The following is a 25992-nucleotide window of genomic DNA, read 5'->3' as shown; positions in this document are numbered from 1 at the left end:
TTTATTCTAAGGCGAAAAGTTCATTATCTAAAGTGTTCGTAAGTCGAGGTAGCACTGTTCAGAGGCTACATTTAGTGTTCTTCATATTTTAATTGATAGACTGTAACCCGAAGAAAGTGAAGAAAAACTTTACATTGTCAATAAATGATTTTTATCATTTATCAGCTTGGTCTGAGCAGAGAAAAAGTCAAACAAAATTTTATACCGATTTTTAATTGAAAATTAGGGGTGCGCGAACTACACGTGTGCGCATTATACTCGAATAAATATGACGCATCCTCTGTACTAAGATGGCCCGGGAAGCTCACAGGTGATAGGGGGGAAGCTTCCCAATCACGTCATGACCCCCCAGGCTAAGGAAATAATCTTGTTTGAACCATTTGAAGGCTACGTGCCATCTGAGGAAGGCGACGAAGAATGCCGGCCGGCATTGTCGTCGTTCCTCTGAGCACGTCGAGGTCAAACGTGGCTGGCTGTCTGTTAGCTATCTATCCGGCTGGCTGGCTATCTATTGGCTAGCTAGTTGGCTGGCTATCTATTGGCTAGCTAGATGACTGGCTTGCTATCTGTTGGCTATCTAATAGCGAGCTAGCTAGCTTTTTATTTATTTGAGTTATTCTGGGTTGAGTGAACGCTGGCGCATGTGGCTGCCGCTGCTCACCCACAGAAAAAAATGATCCAGTGACTGTAAAGTAGATCAAATCTTCTTCTTTTCCCTTCAAGGGGTCGCCACAGCGAATCAGTGTCCTCCATTTTCAGAGGTTTGATTTGCATGTTTGTTTTGGCCAAGCTTTTACATCGGATGCCCTCCTGACACAACCCTCTGTATTTATCCGGGCTTGGTACCGGCACAAGAAGACTTATGTCCCATTGTGGCTACAGAACAAGCAACTCGCTCAGTAAATGACTCCCAAACACAAAATGGTCATCGGCATAGCAACATTCAAAAAAAGCAAAAACTGACACAACCCTCTGTATTTATCCGGGCTTGGGAACGGCACAACTGGCTTATGTCCCCTTGTGGCTGCAGAACAAGCAACTCTATGAACTTAATAAAGATGAAGATGCTCAGTAAAAGGCTCCCAAAGAGAAAATGGCCATCGGCACAGCAACATTCAAAAAGCAAAACTAAAGTCACCATTTGATGACAATGCTCTGATCTTACCGTGTACTCCCTGTTCTTTAATTATTATTCTGTTGAGAAGGATAATACTCACTGGCTAACCTGTAAGCAACAAACAGGCTAGCTAATGTCTGGGGCTAATCAAACAAGATCATTTTCTCAAACTAGCTTGCTAACTTCTGAGCTAACACAAACCGGGTAGCTAATTTCTGGGGATAATCAAACACGATAATTGTCTCAAACTAGCTTGCTAACTTCTGAGCTAACTGAATGACTGAAAAACTATCCCTTTTGATTTCCGAGGCGATTAATTACCTCCCCAGAACAGCTAAGCAGTGACAAAAACAAGCTCGCTAACTTGCGGGCTAATTTGCTCAAAAAAAACGGCCTGACAAAACTAGTGATCTAACTTTACTAGCGACAAAACTAGCCAGGTAACTTCAGAACAGCGGTATAAAGTGGATCAAATGAAATGTATTATTATTATTATTATTAACGGAGAAAGCATTCTGCAGCCAGGGTCATTTTCACAACGACTTGCCCTCTATCAAAAGTGAAGCGAGGCACATCACCCCCAAAACACCATTTTCACCATTGAGACAGTGCTTTGATGTACAGCACAGGTGTCAAAGTCGAGGCCCGGGGGCCAAATCTGACCCAGTACCTCATTTTATTTGGCCCGCGAAAGCAAATCAAGCATGTCAAGTGCCATGATGCTTGCTAAAGTCCCAACCAAATTTTCAAATTGTCCCATGTAAACCACATTAACTCATTCGCTGCCATTCTCAAATGTATCCAAGAATTGAAAAGTGTGACGTGGAGCGTCATTTCCGAATTTGTTGAGGTTATTGTTTTGTCTTGTGAGGGGTGCCGATAAAGTGCTGGTCAGACCTCCGGCAATGTTTTTAACCCTTCCACGATGGGCAGCATTTGCCTTTTGTCCATGTTAGCGCTTTGTTCCAGCTTCAGCTGTTGTTCAATCTAACTGTCTAGCTGGGTATCTAGCGAGCTATCTATTTGCTGTCTATTAGCTATCTAACCAACTAGCTGGCTATCTATTTGCATTCTATTAGCAATGTAACTAACTAGCTGGCTATCTAGCAAGCGCTCTATTTGCTGTCTATTAGCTATCCAACGAACTAGCTGGCTAGCTAGCTATCTATTTGCTATCTACTAGCTATCTGACTAATTAGCTGGTTATCTAGAAAGCTATCTATTCGCTATCTGTCCAGCTAGCTATCTATTTGCTGTCTATTAGCTATCAACTAACTAGCTGCCTATCAAGCTAGCTATCTATTAGGTATCTAACTAACTAGCTGGCTATCTAGCTAGCGATCTATTAGCTGTCTATTAGTTATCTAACTAACTAGCTGTCTAGCTAGCTATCATTTGCTGTCTATTAGCCATCTGACTAATTAGCTGGTTATCTCGCTATCTATTCGCTATCTGTCTAGCTAGCTATCTAGATATTAACTAGCTATTAGCGAGCTAGCTTCCGGGTTGAGTGATCGCTGCCGCGTGTGGCTGCCGCTGCTCACCCACAGAAAAAAAATTGCCCTGTGACTGTAAAGTGACCTTGAGAGTTTTGAAAGGTTATTATATCAATGTAAATTTCTCCACTGCGAGACTAATAAAGGCACATCCAATCCAATCCAATATGTATGTATTGTACAGCCTCCCTCATTTCAAGCTCATATAACTCCAGGCCCATATCGTTTAGGAATTAACTGTTTTTTTTTCTGATGAAAGAAGAGAGTCTCAGGTTTCTTCCACTGCATTGAATGTTGACGTCGTCCTAAAAGTCAATAAACTGTGGGTCCTGCAATTGGAGTGAAAATGACAAAAACCCTGGCACTGGAGTGGACACATTTTTGCACATTGTCTGCCAGTCAATGAGTTCATTGTGTCACCAAACGACGGCCCGATGGGTACCTCACATTTTTGCAAGAAAATATGCCAATATGACCTCGGCGTTCCACTAATCGGGACATGATCCTCAATATTTGACCCGCTGGGCAAAATTGTCTTCACGGGTGAAAGGGGGGGGGGGGGGGGGAGGTCCTCACCTGGAGCATGAGCTCGCAGTCGTCCCGCCCGACAAAGATCATCTCACGGGGCAGACGGTGGCGAGTCCCCCCGCTGCTCACCAGGAACCAGGAGGTGACGCTCATGTCGGCAGCTCGCGCTACACACCTACGATGAGGGGGGGCGACAGATTAATCCACACTATTAGCGTGCCGTGATGCAGAAACAAACGCCCGCTTTTAAAATGTTTTTCAGTCTTTTGACCTCTTCTGACCCACCTCAAGTTACCTCCAATCAAACGTGAAGCCTGTTCATTACTCTCTATTTGCTATCTATCTAGCTAGCTAGATATCTCTCTATTTGCTAACTGCCTAGCTATCCATCTATCTAGCTAGCTCTCCATTTGCTATCTAGCTGGCTAGATATCGAGCTAGCTATTAGCTATCTATTATCTAGCGAGCTAGATAATACTACTTTCAAGTTGAGTGAATGCTGGCGCGTGTAGCTGCCGCTGCTCACCCAAAGAAAAACTTATCCTGTGACTGTAAAGTGACCTTGAGAGTTTTGAAAGGCGCTTATAAGTAAAATGAATTATTATTAATATTATTATTCAAGAAAACAAACTAAATGTCACTCCATCTTGTACAGAAAGAAAATAAAACACATCTCGGCTTTCCCCTCGCCTTAATGGCTGCCAGATGTGGGCGGAGGAAAGGATGTCGGAATGTTGGCTGGCCTTCCCGCAAGGAGACTTATTCGCCCTCGCCGGCACGGGAAGGAGGTCAAATTCAAGCGCGCCAACGAGCAAGCTAGCAGCGCGATAAGCCGCCAAAAGTTTGTCACGAACAGAATCGGCGTCATCGGAACGGCCATAGTGGCGTGCGCACCAAAATGGCCGTTTCCGTTCTGGAATATTCTGCCGTGTTGTCACAAGATGACAGCAAAACAACTTGGCGACTGGAAACCGCTGCCGTGCGTGAGATTTGAGCTTTGTCAGCATCTCGGCTTTGGGGGTTCCACCGTAATGTGATGCTGAAAACCAAACATGGCCGCCGTCATCGCCACCATAGGGGATAACAAAAGTCACTTCCTCAACTTCCTTCACGCAAAATGGCGACGCTCAGGCCACACGCGAGCAAAGTGCGCGAATCCCCACTCTAAGCCTGACAATGGGTAGAAAGTTGCTTCCAGTGGTGAAAGAGAGCAATCGTCATAATAGTGGAGCAAACCGATCGGACAACCATTCAGCTGCTGGAACGAGGAGCTAACCGGAGTTAGCGATTGATAACCGCTGTCATTCATACGTAAGTTCGTAACTCTTCATCTTGAATGTTTAAACAATGTTTTGCATGCATAACCATTAAACAATCTGCATTGATGTTGACATCTTGTAGCTTATTATTTGTAATTCATGTCCTTACATACCACATATCACCGAATTGATGCTATATTGCTTATTCACGGAGCTTCGTATATGCTTGATATGTCGTGTCCTACACCAGTTTCGTCACTTACGGCTTGAATTGATACGGAAGGACTTCTTTAATCGATCGCAAACACTTCAGAACTATTTGAATCATATTCATAACTGGATGAGTAACAAGAAAGGATCTTTTTCCGAAACTGAATTCTCTGAAGCCAGCGTTTTGATTCTGGAGCAAGGCAGTTTGTGAAGGAGTATCCTGACATGACGTCACAAAGTGGGGGCGGGACTTTCTGAATCTCGCTAGTTTTCAGCTCATTAGTGGCAGTTTTGGGCAACTTTAAAGGACAACCGACGTCTCCGGACAAGTTGTGTCCATAATTTGTAAAATGGCTTCAAAATGACTTCTACTGGGCGTATTTTTAAGATTCCACCGCATATAGCTATATTTTACGTTTTAAGACTCGCGCTGAACATTCAGGAAGTCTTGTTTTTGAGTTGGTGACGAGTCCGTACGTGACGTCAGAAAAGGACCGCCTCCTCACCGTAAAAAAGACGCATTGTAGCGTCTTTCCATCACGTCAATGTATTTTGCTGTACTGTTTTTTTTTTTTTAAACCTTGTCTTACATCCAAAAGCCGCCAGCAGAGGGAGTCCAAGCTCCATGGAAGGAATTTATCAGCCTGTGGAAACGAGCTGATTCATTCCTCACAGCTCGGTGGCCATTTTCTTGCCTCTTTTTGGGTGAGACATCCCCCCCCCCCCGCCCGTTTGCCTCAAAATGACACGGAATAAATTCTTTAATCGATTGCAAACATGCATGCTTTCCTCTTCAGAACTATTTGAATCTTATTCATAACTGGATGTGTAACAACAAAGCATATTATCCGAATCTGAAGCCATTGTTTTTATTCTCCAGCAATGCAAGACGTCTCGGCGTGACGTCATGAACTGGGGGCGGGACTTTCTGAAAATGCCCAATTCGCAGCTCAATTTTTTTGCAGATTTTGGACATTTTAAGTCATTTTTATTGGTGTTTTGCATTTGACTAAAAATATCATACTGCGTGTTTTGGGTATTTTCGATGCTATAAAACATTTTTCTGATGTCAGTTAAAAAACAAAAAAGTGACGTCGGTTGCCCTTTAAGTCATATTTATTGGTGTTTTGCATTTGACTACTGTTAAGTGACCTTGAGAGTTTTGAAAGGCGCTTATAAATGACATGCATTATTATTATTATGTATTAGCGAGCTAGCTATCTTTCTATCTATTTGTGTTACTTCCGGGTTGAGTGAACGCTGGCGCGTGTGGCTGCCACTGCTCACCCGCAGAAAAACATCTAACAGTGACCTTGAGAGTTTTGAAAGTCGCTTAAAAATGAAATGTATTATTATTACATTTGTTGTTTGGCATTTTGTTCGTGGCAGCAGAAAGTGCTTTCATCAGACCACAGAAACATTTCCTCACGCTTGTTCCACATTCAGAGCAATTTGGCTGAATTTCCTTGTCAGGACACATGCGCAGCACAGCAGTCAGAAAAAAAAAAAAAAAAAAAGAAAAAATTGGGCTCCTTTTTTTTTTCTTCCCCTGCAACTTTGAGCACTTTTGTGAATTTCTTAAAAAGGCACTTTTGGACCCAAGTTTGCTTTAGGGGGGGGGAGAATGTCATCTACTTGTTTTATAACGGCGCAGAGAATCACAAAAGCTAGCTATCTGGCTAACTACCTGGCTGGCTATCTATTAGCGATATAGCTATCTATTAGCTAGCTTTCCATCTATTTTGCTTCCAGGTTGAGAGAACGCTGGCACGTGTCGCTGCCGCTGATCACTCACAGAAAAAAAACTTATCCTGTGACTGTAAAGTGACCTTGAGAGTTTTGAAAGGCGCTTAGAAATGAAACGTATTATTATTAGTATTATTTTTAATACTTGCTAGCTATTTTCTATCTATTAGCTCTGGCTGGCAAGCTAGGCATCTCGCTGGCTAGCTAGCTATCTAGCCAGCTATCTATTCACTATTTAGCTGGCTGGCTATCTAGCTAGGTATTTGTTGATTATCGATTGGCTAGCTTTCTATCTACTGGCGCGTGTGCCTGTCGCTGCTCACCCACAGAAAACAAACTTATCTTGTGACTGTAAAGTGACCTTGAGAGTTTTGAAAGGCGCTTATAAATTCAATGTATTATTATTATTAGTAGTAGTAGTAGTAGTAGTAGTAGTAGTAGTAGTAGTAGTAGTATCATAAAAGAGCGAGTGGTCCATATCCAAATTTGATCAATCTTAACTTTAACGACGACATTGGAGAGCGACGAGGATAATATTGACGATTGTAGGTCGAAACACTTGGCCTAAATAACGGAGAAATGGATATTTATGGAATGCGTTTACTCGCCATTTGTGTCGTATTTACCAGGGGCGACTCGACACGACGATGACATCTCCGGCGCTGGTCATCATATCGCAAATGAAACAGTTGCTGGACAAAAACAAAACCGCCCCGCCAATATCGGAGAATTGAGGGCACGGCGGAGAGTCGTCGGATAACATCTTCCTGTTCAAATCGATGACATGCAAGAGACGAGGACGCTATGCGACGTCGGACAAAGCACGCGCGATGTTCGTGAAAGAACATCCACTCGTGGCTTGAACGCTCAATTCGGCAAAGTGCGAATGTTAGCCGTTACTTGTGCGAGACGATGCTTTCTTTTGGCCTGGCCGTCGACACGACGGTATCGCTCGGGACTCCATGTTTAGCTAACCCATTGTTTGCTTGTTTGCTTTTTTTCGCCCCAGCAAGATAAAAGTGAGCATCTGTCGCGATTTATAAGTGTTTTCATATTAAGGAGTGTGTTATTGTTTCAAGACTCGAACTTGTTGGAAGTGTTTTTAAATAAACGAAGGTCCACGGAGGAGCATCTGCGAGACGACTCGTCCTCCACTGATTTTTCGCTGTGGTAAACTTCACGTGCGCCTCCATGCTAGACTCGCAAACGGGACGCCTTTTTGGTGGACATCGAATGACTAAAAGACATGCGTTTCGGTTCTCGACGAGTCTTTGCTGTCCCGTTATGTGCTTGGTTGCGAGTGTCGAGCCAAGCCCTACCGTTACTGCCGCAGTCACACCCGGCTCCGACCTCTTCTCCCGCAGTCGCTCGTCTCTAGTGAGCCGGCGGTGGCCAGAGAAGGCCGCCATGTAGATATCATAAATTTCCAACATGTTCCGTATTTGTAATTTCAAAGTAAAACGACATCAACTGGAACAGCGGTCGTCGTGTCCCATTTTATTCGCGATTCGTGTATTTTATTTTGAAATCATAAACTTAGGGTTCCTAGTTTGTTACATTGACTTGACAAGGCTTTTCCGTCGTCTTCGGCTGAGCGCCTGCGTCGACACTTCCAGCCGTGCCGACGACGCTTCCAACTCAAAGCAGAATTTCCGTCAGGCAGAACCGAGGGGGGGGGGGTTTCCTGCTCCTATTGGCCACGTTTAAAATCCCCTTTGTGTACCATTGCATTTCCGACTGGGAAACCAGGTCGCTTTCTAAATTTGATCAACATAAGCAATACAAAGAACAAAATGCATAGGTTGTGTTCCACCAGTCACCACCAAATAACAATTTACCATAATGACATGGAATCGCCATTTTGTTTCACAATTGATACAATTGTCTTTTACTTTTAAGCGAGCGTCAATAACAATGTGAACTTCAAATCACGTCCGTTTGTTTGGGAGTGACGTCACTACGTCAATCTATTGTCAGCGTCAAGGTACGCGGCGTATAGATACCTTGACGTGCCGGCCAGGGGCGGAGTTGTTTGTCACTTTAACTGTTCAAAAGAATCATCCGACTATGTACTTGCACCTTCACCTTCGACTTTATTTTCTTACGATACCCGTCAGGTCAACTGTATCGAATTAAATACGTGAATAGAAAAACTCGAAAATACGTATAGCAACAATATACGTATCAACATGGTCTTCGCGTTTCCAGAACGAATAAACACTTTGCTTTGAGTATCACTGCTGATCCGGTTGACCGTGTGTAAAAAAATCGAACACGCCTCCCTAATTTGAATCTGTGGGAGGGTCGAACGTGTTGTGCTCAGCGAGCGGCGAATGAAAAAACAAGACGGACCGGTCGCGGGACGTTCAAACTTCGAAACGAAACTCAAATTCTGCCCTCGTCATGTCAGCTCGCTCTGCGGTGGCCATGGAGATTAAAAGGAAGAAATCTCCTAAGAAAATAGGACGAGGCGCATTATTCCAAGAAGTGGGGGTAAGAACAAATATACACACTATTGTCCAATTCCTTCTTTTTGATTGGACATTGGTTTCCTGGACCCAAGTAAAACGAAACAAAATAGAATCATTCACGACTTAGAATGGTTTAGGAGGTCCAATAACTCCCAAGTATGAATTCAGTTCGTTCGTTAAACTGAAGGGAGTCGTAAAATGCCCATTTGAAGTCAGAGCGAGCTGAGCGTATTCATGTATTCTTGTAGTGATGTGTCGTTCGCGAACGATCCGGTGTGATGTGTCGTTCGCGAACGATCCGGATCTCTGAAGTGAACGAAGAGAGTCAGCTCCTAACAAGGAGCCGGAAACGGGAGCCGACCTTTTCCCCCTCCACTTCCCGCCCCCAGTCTTCGGTTAAAGCCGCACGTGATTGGTCAAGATACGTGGTAGAGGTGGGACGGGAGATTTACAGACACACGCAGCAGTGAGGAGAATGAGGAGTGGTTAGAGAAACAGAAGCACACTGTGAGTAGGACGTGAAACAAATAAAAATATTTGATAGTGTATTTTTATACATGAGTAATTCGTTTTTCACATAATTTTACATGATTTTTGGTCGTTAATTCATTTAAGCAACAAAAAAACTGAGGAGCCATTTGGGAGCCAAAAGAGCCGGATCTTTTTAGTGAGCTGAAAATAACCGGCTCTCTGAAAAGAGCCGGAATTCCCATCACTGGTACAGTGGACGAACGTTAGCACATTATGCTGTTATTATTATTCAATTACTGTATTATCAATTTTTACTAGTCGGTATTATAGCATTATTAATATGAAAATCAAATTAGTGAAAGCTGATCATCAGACCAAAGTAACCACAGGGAAAGTGAAAGTTCGTGGATGCTCTCTGTGCACATACAGTATAAATAAAGCCATATAAATAAAAATATTTAATGTAATGTATTTTTTTACATGAGTAATTCGTGTTTGACATCATTTTACATGATTTTTGGTAGTTAATTAATTTAAGCAACAAAAAAAACTGAGGACCCATTTGGGAGCCAAAAGAGCCGGAATCCTACCACCAGTTGACATGACACTTTGGCCTTATTCCCGCCAGAAGAACGCCATTCAAGCAAAGCTGGACTTTGAGGTGCGGATGCGAGAAGGCGCCTACAAGCTGCTGCGGGCCTGCAGTCAGAGGGAAGCCATCCTCAGCGCCTCCAAGAACCTGCTGACCTGCAACGCCCGCATCAAGGTGTACATGGAGCACATGCAGAAGGTCAAGGAAGAGAGCCATCCCACAGGAGAGGTCGCCAGGTACCGGACGGACGCCGCCGTTTCTCATCCAATCGGGTTCAACCTTGATTTTGTCATGCTGAGAGACATTGGATTGGATTGGATTTACCTTTATTAGTCTCGCAGTGGAGAAATTTAAATTTCACAGCAGCAATATTATGAAAGAAATTAAAGTAGAAAAGCGAAATACAGGAGCTGCTGGAAAGGCAGCCACTCTCGCAGCGCCGTCTTGAATTCAAAAGAACAAAAAACAAAACAAATATGACACAAAGACAATATAACACACAAAGACACAGAGAGTCATTCATTCTTTAGCACTTTCTGTACCCTCTTTGTTAAATAAAGCAGTTCTAGATGAAAGAGGAGAGGATCAAAGCATCTTTTCACCAGTGGATCAGGGACATCATGTTGGAATGTGCACGTCGACTACAAGCAAACACGCAGCTGTCGCATCCATTGACGAAAAGAGATTGCCTCACATCTCCCGTCCCTCATAAATCCGCTTCAATTCCAAACCGCGAAAGTTCCATATATGCATCGGCATTCTGCGCTGTCGCTCCTTCCTTTCACCGCGTGCTCCTCAAGCCATGTATCCATCCAGCCGCAGACTGTCCAACAGCACCGACCTTCCGCTGAACAAAGCGGGGCTGTGAAGATGTTGCCCATTACAGCGCCATTTTGATTGAATGATCTTGACTTAGGTGCCGTTGATGTTGAAACAGGTAAACGCCCACTTTTGAATAAGCGGACGAGTAAAAAAAATAAATCTGGTTGAATGGAACGAAGGATTCACCTTTGTGGAGGGAGCAGGTTCGAATTTGATAGATTCTAATTTGCAATGAAAAAATACCATCGATGAAACAGTCAAATGTCAGTAGCACTATGACAAGCCCAATGCTAACATTAGCATCAATATACTACTGTGAGAGGCAGCAGAAAGCAAGCGTGCAAGCTAATGAGCAGTGTGCAGGCTAGCTAGCAGTAACCATAACCAGTTCGTGAATCAATACAATGGTTTCAGATGCGGAGAATATGCTTTCTTGTTACACATCCAGTTATGAATGAGATTCAAATAGTTCTGAAGAGGAAAGCATACATGTTTGCAATCGATTAAAGAATTATATGTGCCATTTTGAGGCAACATTGTGGGAAAATCTCTCACCCAAAAAAAGAGGCACAAAATGGCGACCTCTAGTGGCCACCTCCGCTTCCACAGGCTGATAAATTCCTTATATGGAGCTTGGATGCCCTCTTCTGGCGGCTTTTGGGTGCAATACGGTTATCAGACCAAACATGTACAGCAAAATACATTGACGTGATGGAAGGACTGCTACAATGTGTCTTTTCGGTCAGGGGGCGGTCCTTTCGTGACGTCACGTACGGACTCGTCACCAACTCATAAACAAGACTTCCTGAATATTCAGAGCGAGTCTTAAAACGTAAACTATAGCTACATGCGGTGGAATCTTATTAAAATACGCTCAGTAGAAGTCATTTGAAGCCATTTTACAAATTATGGACACAACTTGTCTGGAGACGTCGGTTGTCCTTTAAGGTTTAGACAATTAAAAAGTAGAAAATTCTGTTTTATGGGGACCTGGGAACGCATTATTCTCATTTTAATGGTTTCCCAAGGGAAATTAATTTTCGGGATACACACTTTTCGCCTTACACACTCTGTCTGGGAACCAATTAAGTTCGTAAGCCAAGGTCCCACTGATTCTTTTCTTCGAGACAGTGGCATTTTTCGGTGTTATTTTACATGTTTCGGTGTGTACTTCCGCCTTCGTCCAATTTTTTGTATTCATGTATATTCCCTTTGTTCAGCGATTCAGACGAGCGTGTGCCATGCGCAGGGACACTCGCTCTGTCTGGTGAGTTAACTTTCTGATTTTTGTCAAAGAAACAAAGAGCATGTGCTCCATTTTAGGGTGATTGTGACGTAAAACGGGGGCGTCCCTCTGTGGCAGGACTTCGTATTCCGCTCATGTGGAAGGATCAAGATCACTTCAGCGACAGAGGAAGTGAGTTGTTTCCGCCTCCCCGACACGTTGCTTTGATGTCGGGGTTCTCGCTCACCTCCGTCGGGCCGTTGTGGTGGAGGCTCGCGGCGGGTAGCCGTCTTCTGCATCATGCAGATGGGCTGCCAGGTGGTGGACACCAAAATGGCGGTGGTGGACCGATCCGTGACCGACGTCTGCTTTGAGGAAGTCACCATCTTGTAAGTGCACCTTTAACACTTGGCAAGCAGATGGGCACAAAATCAGAAATCTTGCTCAATGCAGACGACGCAATGATGGAAAATCAAGCTAATCAAGCTAGCTGAATAGAAAGAGAGCGAGCTACCTCGCTCACTCACTAGCTAGCCTGATCGCTAGCTAGCTCACCTGCCAGCTAGCTTGATAGATGAGCGTGGCACTTGACATGCTTGATTTAGTTTTGCGGGCCAAATAAAATGAGGTTGCGGGCCAGATTTGGCCCCCGGGCCTGGACCTTGCCACCTGTGATGTAAGGGATTCGCCAGATAGCTGAATCGAAAGAGAGCTAGCTAACTCGCTCACAGGCTAGCCAGGTTGCGTGCTAGCTCAATCGCAAGTTAGATTGATAGATGAGCATGGCACTTGACATGCTTGATTTGCTTTTGCGGGCCGAATAAAATGATGTGGCGGGCCAGATTTGGCCCCCGGGCCTCAACTTTGACACCTGTGATGTAAGGAATTCGCCAGCTAGCTTAATCGAAAAAGAGAGCTAGCTACCTCGCTCACTCGCTAGCCCGATCGCTAGCTAGCTCAATCGCAATCTGGCTGGCGGCCATGACCTCACGCCTACAGCAGTGAGTGGACACGTTTCAAAATCATGCATGGAAGGGTGATTGAACACACAAAATTAACTAGCTAACTGGCTATCTAAATGGCTACCTGGCTGGCTATCTAGCTGGCTAGCTATTTGCTATCTCTTAGCTATCTAGCTATTATTATTATTATTAATAGATGAGCATGGCACTTGATATGTTTGATTTGCTTTTGCGGGCCGAATAAAATGATGTGGCGGGCCAGATTTGGCCCCCGGTGCCTTGACTTGAACACCTGTGCTTTTGAAACTCTCGCCACATGCACCTAAACGGGCCGACAAGTTTATTTGTGGGTAAATAGTTTGTTCCCATTTGTCTGCACTCCATCTGTGTCACGTTTGTTTGTTTGAAAACACTGGGCGAACGCCAAGGTTGATTGCGCCTCATGTCCCGGCAGCGAAGAGGCGGATCCCGGCTTCACGTTGCGCATGGAGCTGTGGAGCTGCGCGGCGGCGACGGCGGCGGCGGCGGAGGAGATGACCCCGGCCAACACGCCACGGAAGCTGGCTAAGAAGCTGCGCAATTCCTTCAGCAAGAAGTCGTGCCCTCTGCCGGATATTCCCGATCCCGACAACTTCCTGCGGTCCAACCCGCTGCCGGCGTACGTATCGCCGTGGCGATTCGCCATCCGTATTTGATGCTCAGGATTGTGTTGTGTTACAGGGGTGCCGAGTTCCATCTGCTGGCCTACTCAACGCTGAGGCTGCAAGCGGCCGATGGCGGCTTTCAGTCCCACTCGCTGGTCGTCCTCCAAAACTGTAATAATAATAATAAATTTCATTTCTAAGCGCCTTTCGAAACTCTCAAGGTCACTTTACGGTTACAGGATAAATTTTGCAGTGGGTGAACAGCGACAGCCACACGCGCCAGCATTCACTCAACCCAGCAGTAACTCAAATAGATAGAAAGCTAGCTAGCTAGCTAGCTAATAGATAATAAGCAGATAATAATAACAATAATACATTTCATTTGTAAGCGCCTTTCAAAACTCAAGTTCACTTTACAGTCACAGAAGTTAGATACTGTAGCTAGCTAGATAGCTAGCTAGCCAGCTAAATCAGAATCATCTTTATTGCCAAGTATGTAGAACACACAAGGAATTTGTTAACGGTCGAACACGCTGCACTAGTATCAAAAAAATTGCAAAGAGGCACTATTCAGTTCAATTTGGGCTACTGTTCAAAGAGTTAATGGTTTGGGGGAAGAAGATGTTTAAATGTCTGCTGGATTAAATAGCTAATAGATAGCGAATAAATAAACAGAGGCAAATAAATCAATTAATGTGTGCTTGACAACACGGATAAAAGACAAAAGGCGACTTTTTTTTCCCCCAAAATACTCAGAAATTAAAGGAATATGTATAAGCTGGAACAAAGCGCTAACATCATGCGTCAATCCCAATGAGACGCGACACCAGGAAGTGACGTATAACAAACCGGACGGGAGTTGAGTTGTGCGTTCAGGCGCGCTCAGTTTGGTCGACAACCCATTTTCGGTTGTAATCGGAGGCATTAAAAAACCCGAAATTTTTGGTATAAAACCAAATTAGTCGAAAACCGAGACGTTCAAAACCTCAGATTTGACTGTATTGGTCAAATGTGAGATTCAACAAAAAAAATCACAATTTTAAACAAAAAAATAACAAGATCATTAAAACAGCGAGGTTAAGTCGGCTAAACTGAGTGTGTTGCCAGACCAATATTTTCAATCAGTAATTTTTTATCGCGGGCCACATTTTAGTTCTGGTTTCCTCCCGGGGGTCAATTTGAATTTGGGGAAGCCAATGGGATGTTTCATCTCCTTCACATATTACATAAAAGTCATCTGGCTATATAGCTAGCGATCTGGCTGGCTACCTAGCGAGCTATCTATTAGCTAGCTGGCTGGCTATCTAGCTAGCTATATATATTTGCTATCTATAAGATATATATAAGCTAGCTAGCTAGCTATTAGTTGTCTATTTCCTAGCTAGCTAACTTTCTATGTGAGTTATTCCGGGTTTAGTGAACGCTGGTGCGTGTGGCTGCCGCTGCTCACCCACAGAAAAACTAATCCTGTGATTAGTGTAAATTGACCGTGAGAGTTTTGAATGGGGCTTATGAATGAAATGTATTTTTATTATTGTTGTTGTTTTTATTATTTTTATTATTATTATTATTATTATTATTATTCTAAGTGACTTTTTTGCCCGCTTCACTCCCCGACAGCCGATTGGTCATCGTGGCTCCCCCTTTACGGCAACATGTGCTGCCGCCTGGCGGCTCAGCCCGCCTGCATGAGGCAAAGAGCCATGGTCGGATACCTCCGCTGCAAGGTACGTGCTTCTTCTTCGCAAGAATGCTTTGATATGGGTTGGGGCGGGGTGGGATTCTAATTCCACAGGATGTCACCGCTTTTGTCGAGTCACACCACAGGTAACATCTGAGTTACGACCGAGTTCAGTTCCGACAAAACGGTCGTAAGTCGAAATCCATTCAAAATGGCACAAATACAGGTAACATCCGAGTTACGACCGGGTTCAGTTCCGACAAAACGGTCGTAATTCAAATGGTCCTAAGTCGAAATCCATTCAAAATGGCACAAATACAGGTAACATCCGAGTTGCAACCGGGTTCCGTTCCGAAAAGACGGTTGTAAGTCAAACGGTCGTAAGTCGAAATCCATTCAAAATGGCACAAATACAGGTAACATCTGAGTTATGACTGGGTTCCGTTCTGACAAAGCGGTCCTAAGTCAAACGGCCGTAAGTCAAAATCCATTCAAAATGGCACGAATACAGGTAACATCCGAGTTACGACCGGGTTCCGTTCCGACAAAACGTTCGTAAGTCAAATGGCCGTAGGTCGAAATCCACTCAAAATGGCACAAATACAGGTAACATCCGAATCCCGACCAGGTTCCGTTCCGACAAAACGGTCGTAAGTCAAACGGCCATAGGTCGAAATCCATTCAAAATGGCACAAATACAGGTAACATCCGAGTTCCGACCGGGTTCCGCTCCGACAAAATGCTCGTAAGTTGAAATCCATTCAAAATGGCCGACGTGACGTTTAAACGACAAGACAGTACACGATGTCAATCTGTTGTTTTCAGTTGAATACTATTAGATAGCAAACTGTTTACAGTTCATTTATAAATTGTATCACTTTTAGCATCATTTTTATCCTTTTATATTTTGTATTATCGATTTGTATTACCATATAACATAGCTGTAATGTATACAAAAAAGTTTACTGTACAGTTCATTCATAAATGTTATACTTACCTTTTATTGTCATTTTTATCATTTTATATTTCATATGATCAATTTTTAGGACTGTATAACTGTACTTGTAATGTATACCAAACTATTTACTGTACAGTTTATTTATCAATTTTATACAGGTAACATCCGAGTTACCACCGGGTTCTGTTCCGACAAAAGTGTCGTAAGTCAAACGGTCGTAAGTCGAAAACTATTCAAAATGGCCTACATTACGTTTACACGACAGCATAGTACAGTAAAGTCTCGTTATATCGATATCAGTTATATTGATAATACTGCTTATTACGATACTATTTTCATTTCCCGGCAGATTTCTATTCTTTTTATGTATAATTAGTTCCGTTTACTACGATACATGGTTATTATGATAATCCGGTGACTACGGTGCTCTTTTTCATCTCCCGCCGGCCATTTTGCGATGTTTATGTCGATACAAAAGCAGTTTAAGGTGAATCGATATTTGCTTAGGGGTTTCTGGACAGTACCACCATTATCGAAATCTCTATCAGTTGCACCGTTGGGCATGTGACCTGGTCACGTGACCAGCTTCCGTGTCTTGCGCAATGTAGCAGACGCCATTTTCTACCATTTTCAACCATGGCAAAACTAAAGAATTGTGACCTCGGAACGAAATACAGTGGGACCTCGGTTTACGAACCCCTTGGCTTACGAACTTTTTGGTTTACAAACGTTAAATTTATGAAAATTTTACCTTGGCATGCGAACTATTTTTCGGGATGCACACGGAGCTGCCACAAAGAGTGATGTGTCATTCGCGAACGAGCCCGTTCTCCTAACAAGAAAATGGAGCTGGCTTGTTTTGGTCCTCTAGGTGAAAAATCAGGCTCCACAAATAACCCGCACTAGGCATCAGTTCAATTTGAAATGAAAAGAATTTGCAAAGCGAAATCTTGCAATCCTTTCATGGGATGGCGATCAAGCGCCGTTGACTTGGCCCGTGATGTCTCCCCAGCCAAGAGCGGAGGCCCCCGAGCCCCGCCGCCTCTTCTGCGTGCTGGGCGGCGGCACCCTGTCGTGCTACTTCGGTCCGGAGGAGCCAGAGGCCGAAGCGCGGCCGGCGCTCCGGCTTCCCGTCAACAAGGTGGGACGCCGTCGCTCGATTGAAAATGAGCCACGCCGCATCGGGGCCAAAGCGGCACGCTAAGATTCGCCTTTTTTTTTTGTATGGCAGTGGAAAAAAAAAATTGACATTTCACAGCAGAAAAGTGATGAAAGGAAGAAGTAGAAACACTAAATACTGGAGCTGCTTCAAAGGCAGCCACTCTTGCGGCGCCATCTTGAAGTCAAAACCACCGACAAAAAAACAAAATAAATAATGTGACACAACACAACACAAAAAAAATGAATTTTCAGCACTTTCTGCAACTTCTTTGTGGTATGAAGCAGTTCTAGATGAAAGAGGAGTGGATCAAAGCATCCTTTTCACCAGTGCATCATGGACGTTAGTGATGTTTTTTTTTCCCTCTATTCCTCGCCCCGTCTTCAGCTAAAGCCGCACGTGATTGGTCAATATAGGTGGTAGCGGAGGGAGGGGAGAATTACAGACACACGCAGCAGTGAAAAGAAGGGGGAAGGGGCGGTTAAGGTGGACAAATGTTATCATATTATGCTCTTATTATTCAATTATTCTATTTTTTTACTAGTCGCTATGCTGGCATTATTACTATGAAAAGCAAATTAGTGTCAGCTGATCGTCACAAGGAAAGTGAAAGTTAGTGGATGTTCTCTGTGCACATATAAATCAAGCCATCATCGAAATACAAATATTTTTTTGCATGAATCATTCATTGCTCACATAATTTTACATGATTTTTGGTTGTTAATTAATTCAAGCAAAAAAAAAAAAAATGAAACTGGGCAGCCATTTGGGAGTCAAAAGAGCCTGATATTTTTAGTAAGTCGAGCCAAAAGAACCGGAATTCCCATCACTACTGTACACATATAAATCAAGCCATATTAATAAAAATATTTGATATCGTGTATTTTTTTGCATGAGTAATTCATTGCTCACATAATTTTACATGATTTTAGGTTGTTAATTAATTTAAGCAACAAAAAAAAAAAACTGAGGAGCCAATTGGGAGCCAAAAGAGCCGGATCTTTTTAGTAAGCTGAGCCAAAAGAACCGACTCTCTGAAAAGAGACGGAATTCCCATCACGAATGCACATCATGGTGAAATGTGCATGTATGCTACAAGCTAAATGTTGAAAGCAAACAGGAAGCTGTAGCATCCATTGACAAAAAGAGATTGTCTCACATTTCCTGTCCCACGTTAATCCGCTTCAATTCCAAGCAGCAACCTGTCCAACAGCAGCGACCTTTCCGCTGAACATCGCGAGGCTGTGAAAATCCTGCCCACGACAGGCGCAAAAAAAAGGTGTCAGTTGGGATGATCGGATGTCGTCAAAACCATCTTTGGGGTGTCTCTTGCAGGACACCCGCATCCAAGTGATGGAAAAGCAGTGTGGGGGGCAGAAGCTCCGTAGCCTGTCCATCATCAACCCTTCGGCGGAGGGAACCCGGCGCCAGGTCTTCACAGCGGACGACCCGGAGCAGCTGGACCAGTGGCAGGAGGCGCTGCATCAGCACCTCTACGACCAAAGTCAGCCCGTCCGCGCCCCACCCGTTTTGGCCCCCACCTGACCGGAGTTTTACCGACTTCCCCTTGCCCGGCATTTGTGCTAGCGAATAGATAGCTAACAGCCAGCTAATGGCCAACAAATAGATAGCTAATAGCTAGAGAATAGATAGCTAATAGGTGATGAGCTATCCAGCTAGCTATCTGTTGGCTATATATTAGCTATTTACTAGCTAGCTGGCTAGCTTTCTATCTATTTGAGTCACTTCCGGGTTGAGTGAACCCTGGCGCGTTTGGCTGCCGCTGCTAACCCAAAAAGAAACCTATCCTGTGACTGTGAAGTGACCTTGACAGTTTTGAAAGGCGCTATTAAATGAAATGTATTATTATTACAGCTAACAGCCAGCGAATAGACAGCTAATAGCTAGCGAATAGATAGCTACTAGCCAGTGAATAGCTAGCTAATATCTAGTGAATAGATAGCTAATAGCTAGCGAATAGATAGATAATAGCCAGCGAATAAATAGCTACTAGCCAGCAAATAGATAGCTACTAGCCATCAAATAGATAGCTACTAGCTAGCGAATAGATAGCTAATAGCTATCTAACAGTCATCTAATAGACAGCTCATAGCTAGCGAAAAGATAACTACTCGCCAGCGAATAGATAGCTAATACCTAGCGAATAGATATCTAATAGCTAGTGAATAGATAGCTACTAGCCAGTGAATAGATAGCTACTAGCCAGTGAATAGATAGCTAATATCTAGTGAATAGATAGCTAATAGCTAGGCGAATAGATAAATAGCCAGCGAATAAATAGCTACTAGCCAGCAAATAGATAGCTACTAGCCAGCGAATAGATAGCTAATAGCTAGCGAATAGATAGCTAATAGCAAGCTAACAGTCATCTAATAGACAGCTCATAGCTAGTGAATAGATAACTACTAGCCAGCGAATAGATAGCTAATACCTAGCGAATAGATATCTAATAGCTAGTGAATAGATAGCTAATAGCTAGCAAATATATAGCTATTAACAAGCAAATATATAGCTAATAGCTAGTGAATACATAGCTAATAGCCAGCAAATAGATAGCTACTAGCTAGCTAAAGGTCGCCTTGTGGTTGTCCTCGGCAGGTCGGTGGCTGCACTGCTGCGAGCGGCTGATGAAAATGGAGGCGGCGCCGTCGCCCAAGCCGTCACTCTTCCTGGCCAAGCCGGCCGACTCTGTTTACGACGACCTCAGTGAGTTGAGGCCGCTTTGCTTCCAAAGTCCAACAAACACTCGCAGACGAAGGATTGCAAAACGCTCCGTTTGATGCTTGGACTTGATTTCAATGGCTTTTTAGACAATTGCGATATTCTACATTTTAAAAAATGTTCTAAAATGTGGATTTTTCAAAATAATGTTTCAAAATTTAGAAAACGCCAATTTTCTAAATGTTAAAAATGTTTCTAAAATGTCAATATAGCATAATCACTAGTAGCTGAAGGCCTAGCTAGCTATCTGTTAGCTATCTGTTAGCTAGCTAGCTTTCTATCTATTTGAGTTGCTCCCGGGTTGAGTGAACGCCGCCGCGTGTGGCTGCCGCTGCTCACCCACAAAAAAATTATCCTGTGACTGTAAAGTAACCTTGAGAGTTTTGAAAGACGCTTATCAATTAAATATATTATTATTATTATTATTTTTACCTGTAGCTATCCATCTATTTGTTCTCGATCTAGCTAGCTAGCTATTAGCTTTCTGTCTATTTGAAAGTTGAGTAAAGTGACCTTGAGCTTTCTGAAAGGCGCTTAGAAATGAAATGGATTATTATTATTAGCTAGCTAGCTAGCTTTTCTCTCTATGTGTACAGAGAGAGGGGGGCGGGGCAGGGGGCGTGGTCAGATTGTTTTTAACATTGTCTTCACCCAATCGTGAGCGTCTGTGGTCTTGACAGGCATCGATTCTCCGGGCAAGTGCGAGAGCATCACCGACATCCTCCGCGGGAAGATCCAGGAGAGCGACGGACGCTTCCTGCCGGGCGGGCGGCGGGACGGCGAGGCCCCCAACTGGGCCGCCATCTTTGACGGCTCCCGCTCCTTTGAACGGCGGCAGAAGGCGACCGGCGCCAAGAAACGGCGCGCCCCACTTCCTCCCTGCATCCCCGCCACACCCCCTCCCGCTCAAGCGGACAGACCCCCTCGTCCTCCCCCTCCTTTCTCAGGCCCCCAAAAAGAAAACACCTTGCGGGCCAAGGCCAACATCGGCAGGCGGTCCCTGGATGCCAAATTCGCCGTCATCGTGCAGCAGTTGCAGCACAAAAACAAATACGGAGGCGGGATTCCGGCAGCGGGCCGCAAGAACGCGCCGCTCGGATGCGTCGGCGGCCATTTGGGCGCGTCGTCCCGAGAGAGAAAAAGTCCAATAGCATTTTAGCATTTAGCTGAGCAGGCGCCATTTTCAAATGCATTCTCAATAATATTTTTCTTTGAATAATTCTGTCACGTCATTGATTCATATTTATAGCTTGCAACCCTTTGTCTTACATACAGTGATAACTTGGCTTACAAACTTCATTGTTTCCCAGAAAGTGTGTGTCAGGTGCATAGTGTGTATTCCAAACGTTAATTTCCCATAGGAAACCATTAGAATGAGGATAATCCGTTCCCAGGTCCCCATAAAACATAATTTTCAACTAAATAAGCCTTAAAGGACAACCGACTCCTCCGGTCAAGTTATGTCCATAATTTGTAAAATGGCTTCAAATGACTTCTACTGAGCGTATTTTAATAACATTCCACCGCATATAGCTATATTTTACGGTTTAAGACTCGCGCTGAATATTCCGGAAGTCTTGTTTTTGAGTTGGTGACGAGTCCTCACCCGACCTCACTGAAGGAACGCCCCTGACCGAAAAAAGGACACATTGTCGCAGTCCTTCCATCACGTCAATATATTTTGCTGTACTTGTTTGGTCTGAAAATGTCATGTTGCACCAAAAAGAGCTAGAAGAGGGCGACCAAGCTCCATGTAAGGAATGTATCAGCCTGTGGAAAAGGGCTGATTAATTCCTCACACGGAGCTTGGTCGCCATTTTCTGCCTCTTTTTGATGATACATTTCCCCCCAATGTTGCCTCAAAATGGCACGGAATAAATTATTTAATCGATTGCAAACATGTATGCTTTCGTCTTCAGAACTATTTGAATCATATTCATCACTGGATGTGAAACAAGAAAGCATATTCTCCGAATCTGAAGCCATTGTTTGGATTCTCCAGCAATGCAAGATGTGCGTTGGCGTGATGTAACGAACTGGGGGCGGGACTTTCTGAAAATGCCCAATTCGCAGCTCAATTTTTTTGCAGATTTTGGACACTTTAAGTCATTTTTATTGGTGTTTTGCATTTCATACTGAGTGTTTTGGGTATTTTAGATGCTATAAAACGTTTTTCTGATGTCAGTTAGGAAACAAAAAAATGGTGTGGGTTGTCCTTTAGAACTGCACACAATTTTCAGCTCCTTATTAGGAGCTCCAAGGACCGGCTCGTTCGCGAAGGGCACATCATCCATTGTGGCGCTCTGTGTGTTTCCCAAAAGTTAGTTTGTATGCCAAGATTATATTCTCGCGAATTTAACATTCGTAAGGCGAAACGTTTGTGAGCTAAGGTGTTCGTAAGCCGAGGTATACTGTAATTCATTTGTCAGTTATCGTAGAAGAAAAAGTCCAATTGTTTCGTGCGCTCTGACATGTGCCATCTGTCACCAAAAATGTTCAACGACATGAATAAATGAACGCGCTTTACTTTTACCAAACTTTACTGCAAACGTTAGCAACCACTCATTTGACGATATAGATGGTTTGAAAGGGGGGTAAAAGAAGCTATTTTCATGAAACAGCAAAACCCTGCACTAAATCGCCATGGTGGGGTTAGGTTTGGCTCATTCTTACAACACTGAGATCGTTACCACATAGGCTTAGTTATGCTGATGTGGTGATGCCAGAGCAAATGGGGCAATCAGGCCAGTCGGAGACCATAATCAGTCAGGACAATAGAAGCAATCAGTGTAGCCTCAGGGAGTAGTCCTCTGCTCCCCCCAACCTAAGAGCAGTGACCTGCATAGCAAAGGTCTGGCACAGCCACCTCTGGACAGTAGGGATATTTACAGTATATAGGGCCAAAGCTAACAGCAAAATGTTAGTTCTCTGACAAAGCCTCTTGGATGTGAAGCAAAACATCCGACACCTTCAAAGAAATACAAATGACGGCTGAAGAAACCTTTTCATCGATGGACTCCTCACTTTTTCTTTTTTTGTTGTTGCTTAAAATAATGTAATAATAATAATAATCCATTTCATTTCTAAGTGCCTTTCAAAACTCTCAAGGTCACTTTACAGTCACAGGATACGTTTTTTTCCTGTAGGTGAGCAGCGGCAGCCACACCCACTAGCGTTCACTCAACCCGGAAGCAACTCAAATAAATAGCAAGCTAGCAAATAGATCGCCAATACCCAGCGAATAGATAGCTAATACCTAGCGAATAGATAGATAATACCTAGCGAATAGATAGCTAATAGCTAGGAAGCTATATAGCTAATAGATACAGTAGCTAGTTAAATAGCTAGCCAGCTAGATATTAAAATATACAAGACAGTATATCATTTAAAAATGGATGTGACTGTATTTTTATTCCTGTGTGTGTGTGTGTGTGTGTGTTCCACCACAGATTTTGACCAATCACGTGCGACTTTAACCGAAGGGGTTGCGGAATCGGCTCCTATAAGCTGCTCCCTATTAAGTCGTTCACCTATCCAGTCGTCCACTTCAAAGAGACGGCTCTAAAAGCCGTTTCGTTCGTGAATGACACATCACTCGAGGAAACAACGTCCTCCATCAACAATAATAATAATATGCTTTTTCTACTTTCATTTCTTTCATAACTTTGCTGCTGTGAAATGTAAATTTCTCCACTGCGAGACTAATAAAGGCAAATCCAATCCAATCCAAACCAAAACATTTACTTTCTAAGCACCTTTCAAAACTCTCAAGGACACTTTACAGTCTTTGCAACACCCGTCGATTTGGATGGGCCGCTTGTAATAACTAGCTAGCTATCTATGGGTATGTATTAGCTGTCTGGCTATCTAACTGGCTATCCATTAGCTATCTGGCTAGCTAAGTGGCTAGCTATGCTGTCTAGCTATCTATTTGCTATAGATATAGATAGCTAGCTATCTCGCTGGCTATCTATAGGCTATCTAGCTAGCTAATTGATAGCTAGCTAGCTAGCTATTAGATATCTGGCTATCTATTAGCTATATAATAATAATAAATAATAATACATTTTATTTCAAGCGCCTTTCAAAACACCCAAGGACACTTTACAATAAAAACAATAAAACAAAGCACATAACAATAAAACCATAAGTAAAATTATACATATGATACATATGGCTATCTATAAACTATCTGGCTATCTATGAGTTATCTAGCTGGCTATCTATAGGCTAGCTATCTATATATAACCGTACTGTCGATATATCCGTCCTGCGCCGAACTGCATTAAAGGGGGGGGGGGCGTAAATGGGGGAGCTTTGATATGGCATGTCATTTTATCATTGGGTTCATGGATTGCGTATCTAGCATGCTTTTTGTACAGTAGTGAAGTGAAAAATAAATTTGTGCATAAAATAAAAACGTCTTTACACTTTTTAAATGACTATTTCCTTTCAAAAATTCCACCAATGCAATGCACGTTCTATTCACACGAAAACACGAAAAAAACAGTGATTGTTGCAAGCGATAAAGATATCTGAATGCTACACAATTAAATACATGGATGAAAAACCAAAACTGCAACGTTTACATTACTTACGTTGATGAAGTGTTTGGTCTGAGAAGCGTGTTGCGTCCAATAGCCGCCAAAAGAGGGCATCCAAGCGCCATATAAGAAGCGGAGGTGGCCATCGGAGCTCGCCATTTTGTGCCTCTTTTTTTTTTTTTGGGGGGGGGGGGGGGGGGGTGTGTGAGATGTTCCCCCAATGTTTGCCTCAAAATGGCACATATAATTCTTTAATCGATTGCAAACATGTATGCCATTGTTGTCGCCATTGTTGAAGACGGTAGAAAATGTCGTCTGTTACACACGAGCTGGCGTCTGAAAATGAATATGGCGTCTGCTACACGGCCGTGAGCTGGTCACGTATCAAATGACGTCACCAAGTCACGTGACCAAGTCGACCAATGGCGCGACCGATACAGATTTCGATAATGGTGGTTTTGTGTAGAAACCCCCTAAACAAATATCGATTCACCTTAAATATCTTTTGTATCGATATAAACATAGCAAAATGGCCGGCGGGAGATGAAAAAGAGCACCGTAGTAACCGGATTATGATAAAAACCACGAATCGTACTAAACGGAACTAATTATACATAAAAAGAGTAGAAATGTGCACAGGAAATGAAAATAGTGTCATAATAAGCAGTATTATCAATATAAACGATATCGATATAACGAGACTTTACTGTATTAGTTATCTGGTTATCTAACTGGCTATCTATGAGATATCTAACTGGCTCTTCGCTAGCTGACTAGCTTTCTATCTATTTGAGTAATGTATTTAGCTCACAGGTTAAGTTTTTTTTTCTGTGGGTAAGCGCGACACACCCACCATCGTTCACTCAACCCGGAATAACTCAAATAGATAGAAGGCTAGCTAGCTAATAGGTAATAAATAGTTAGCCAGCTAGACAGCTACATAGCTAATAGATAGCTAGCCAGATAGCTAGCTATGTAGTAGCTAATCTATATTTATCTAGCTAATCTAGATAGTCAGCTAATCAAGATAGCCAGCCAGCTAATAGACAGCAAATAGATAGCTATCTAGATTATTATTATTATTATTATTATTATTATTCCGGGTTGAGTGAACGCTGGTGCGTGTGGCTGCTGCTGCTCACTAACTGCAAAACTTATCCTGTGACTGTAAAGTGACTTTGAGAGTTTTGAAAGGTGCTTAGAAATGAAATGTATCATTATTATTGTATATATTTTTTGTTCCACATGTCACTCATAAAGACCCACAATGCCTTTTAGATAGTAAAATATTTTAATTAAATATACACAAGGTCATAAAAAAAGTTTTTTTTTGTCTCTGCCAGATGGCTGATTGGTAAACATACT

The 25992-nt window shown here is 43.2% G+C and overlaps 2 protein-coding genes across 5 annotated transcripts in view; one reads left to right on the top strand and one right to left on the bottom strand.

Moving 5' to 3' along the window:
• The window catches only part of LOC148888900 (centrosomal protein of 170 kDa-like), a 34016-nt gene extending 26235 nt beyond the window's left edge, over positions 1-7781 (bottom strand). The window contains 2 exon segments of the mRNA XM_089012596.1: positions 3190-3316; positions 7676-7781. Of these exon segments, the coding sequence (XP_088868722.1) occupies positions 3190-3294 (105 nt within the window). The 5' untranslated portion in view covers positions 3295-3316; positions 7676-7781.
• Positions 3890-22088, top strand: rtkn2 (rhotekin 2). 4 transcript variants are annotated; one of them, XM_089012240.1, is made up of 12 exons: positions 3890-4452; positions 9930-10126; positions 11933-11979; positions 12076-12129; positions 12209-12326; positions 13354-13557; positions 13620-13714; positions 15164-15270; positions 17195-17323; positions 18677-18845; positions 19961-20068; positions 20764-22088. In XM_089012240.1, the coding sequence occupies exons 2-12, from the start codon at positions 9966-9968 to the stop codon at positions 21240-21242; spliced, it is 1671 nt and encodes a 556-aa protein (XP_088868366.1). In that variant the 5' UTR covers positions 3890-4452; positions 9930-9965; the 3' UTR covers positions 21243-22088. The 4 variants fall into 4 exon arrangements, with proteins under 4 accessions (XP_088868366.1, XP_088868365.1, XP_088868364.1 ...); XM_089012239.1 differs by having other exon boundaries at positions 9927-10126; XM_089012238.1 differs by lacking the exon at positions 3890-4452 and adding an exon at positions 8698-8849.
• Positions 22089-25992: the final 3904 nt, after the last annotated feature.

This window comes from Hippocampus bargibanti, linkage group LG13 (genome assembly GCF_051943395.1).
Source record: "Hippocampus bargibanti isolate YZ-2025 linkage group LG13, ASM5194339v1, whole genome shotgun sequence".
NCBI classification, from domain to species: domain Eukaryota; kingdom Metazoa; phylum Chordata; class Actinopteri; order Syngnathiformes; family Syngnathidae; genus Hippocampus; species Hippocampus bargibanti.
This window is presented reverse-complemented; position numbering and strand designations above follow the sequence as displayed.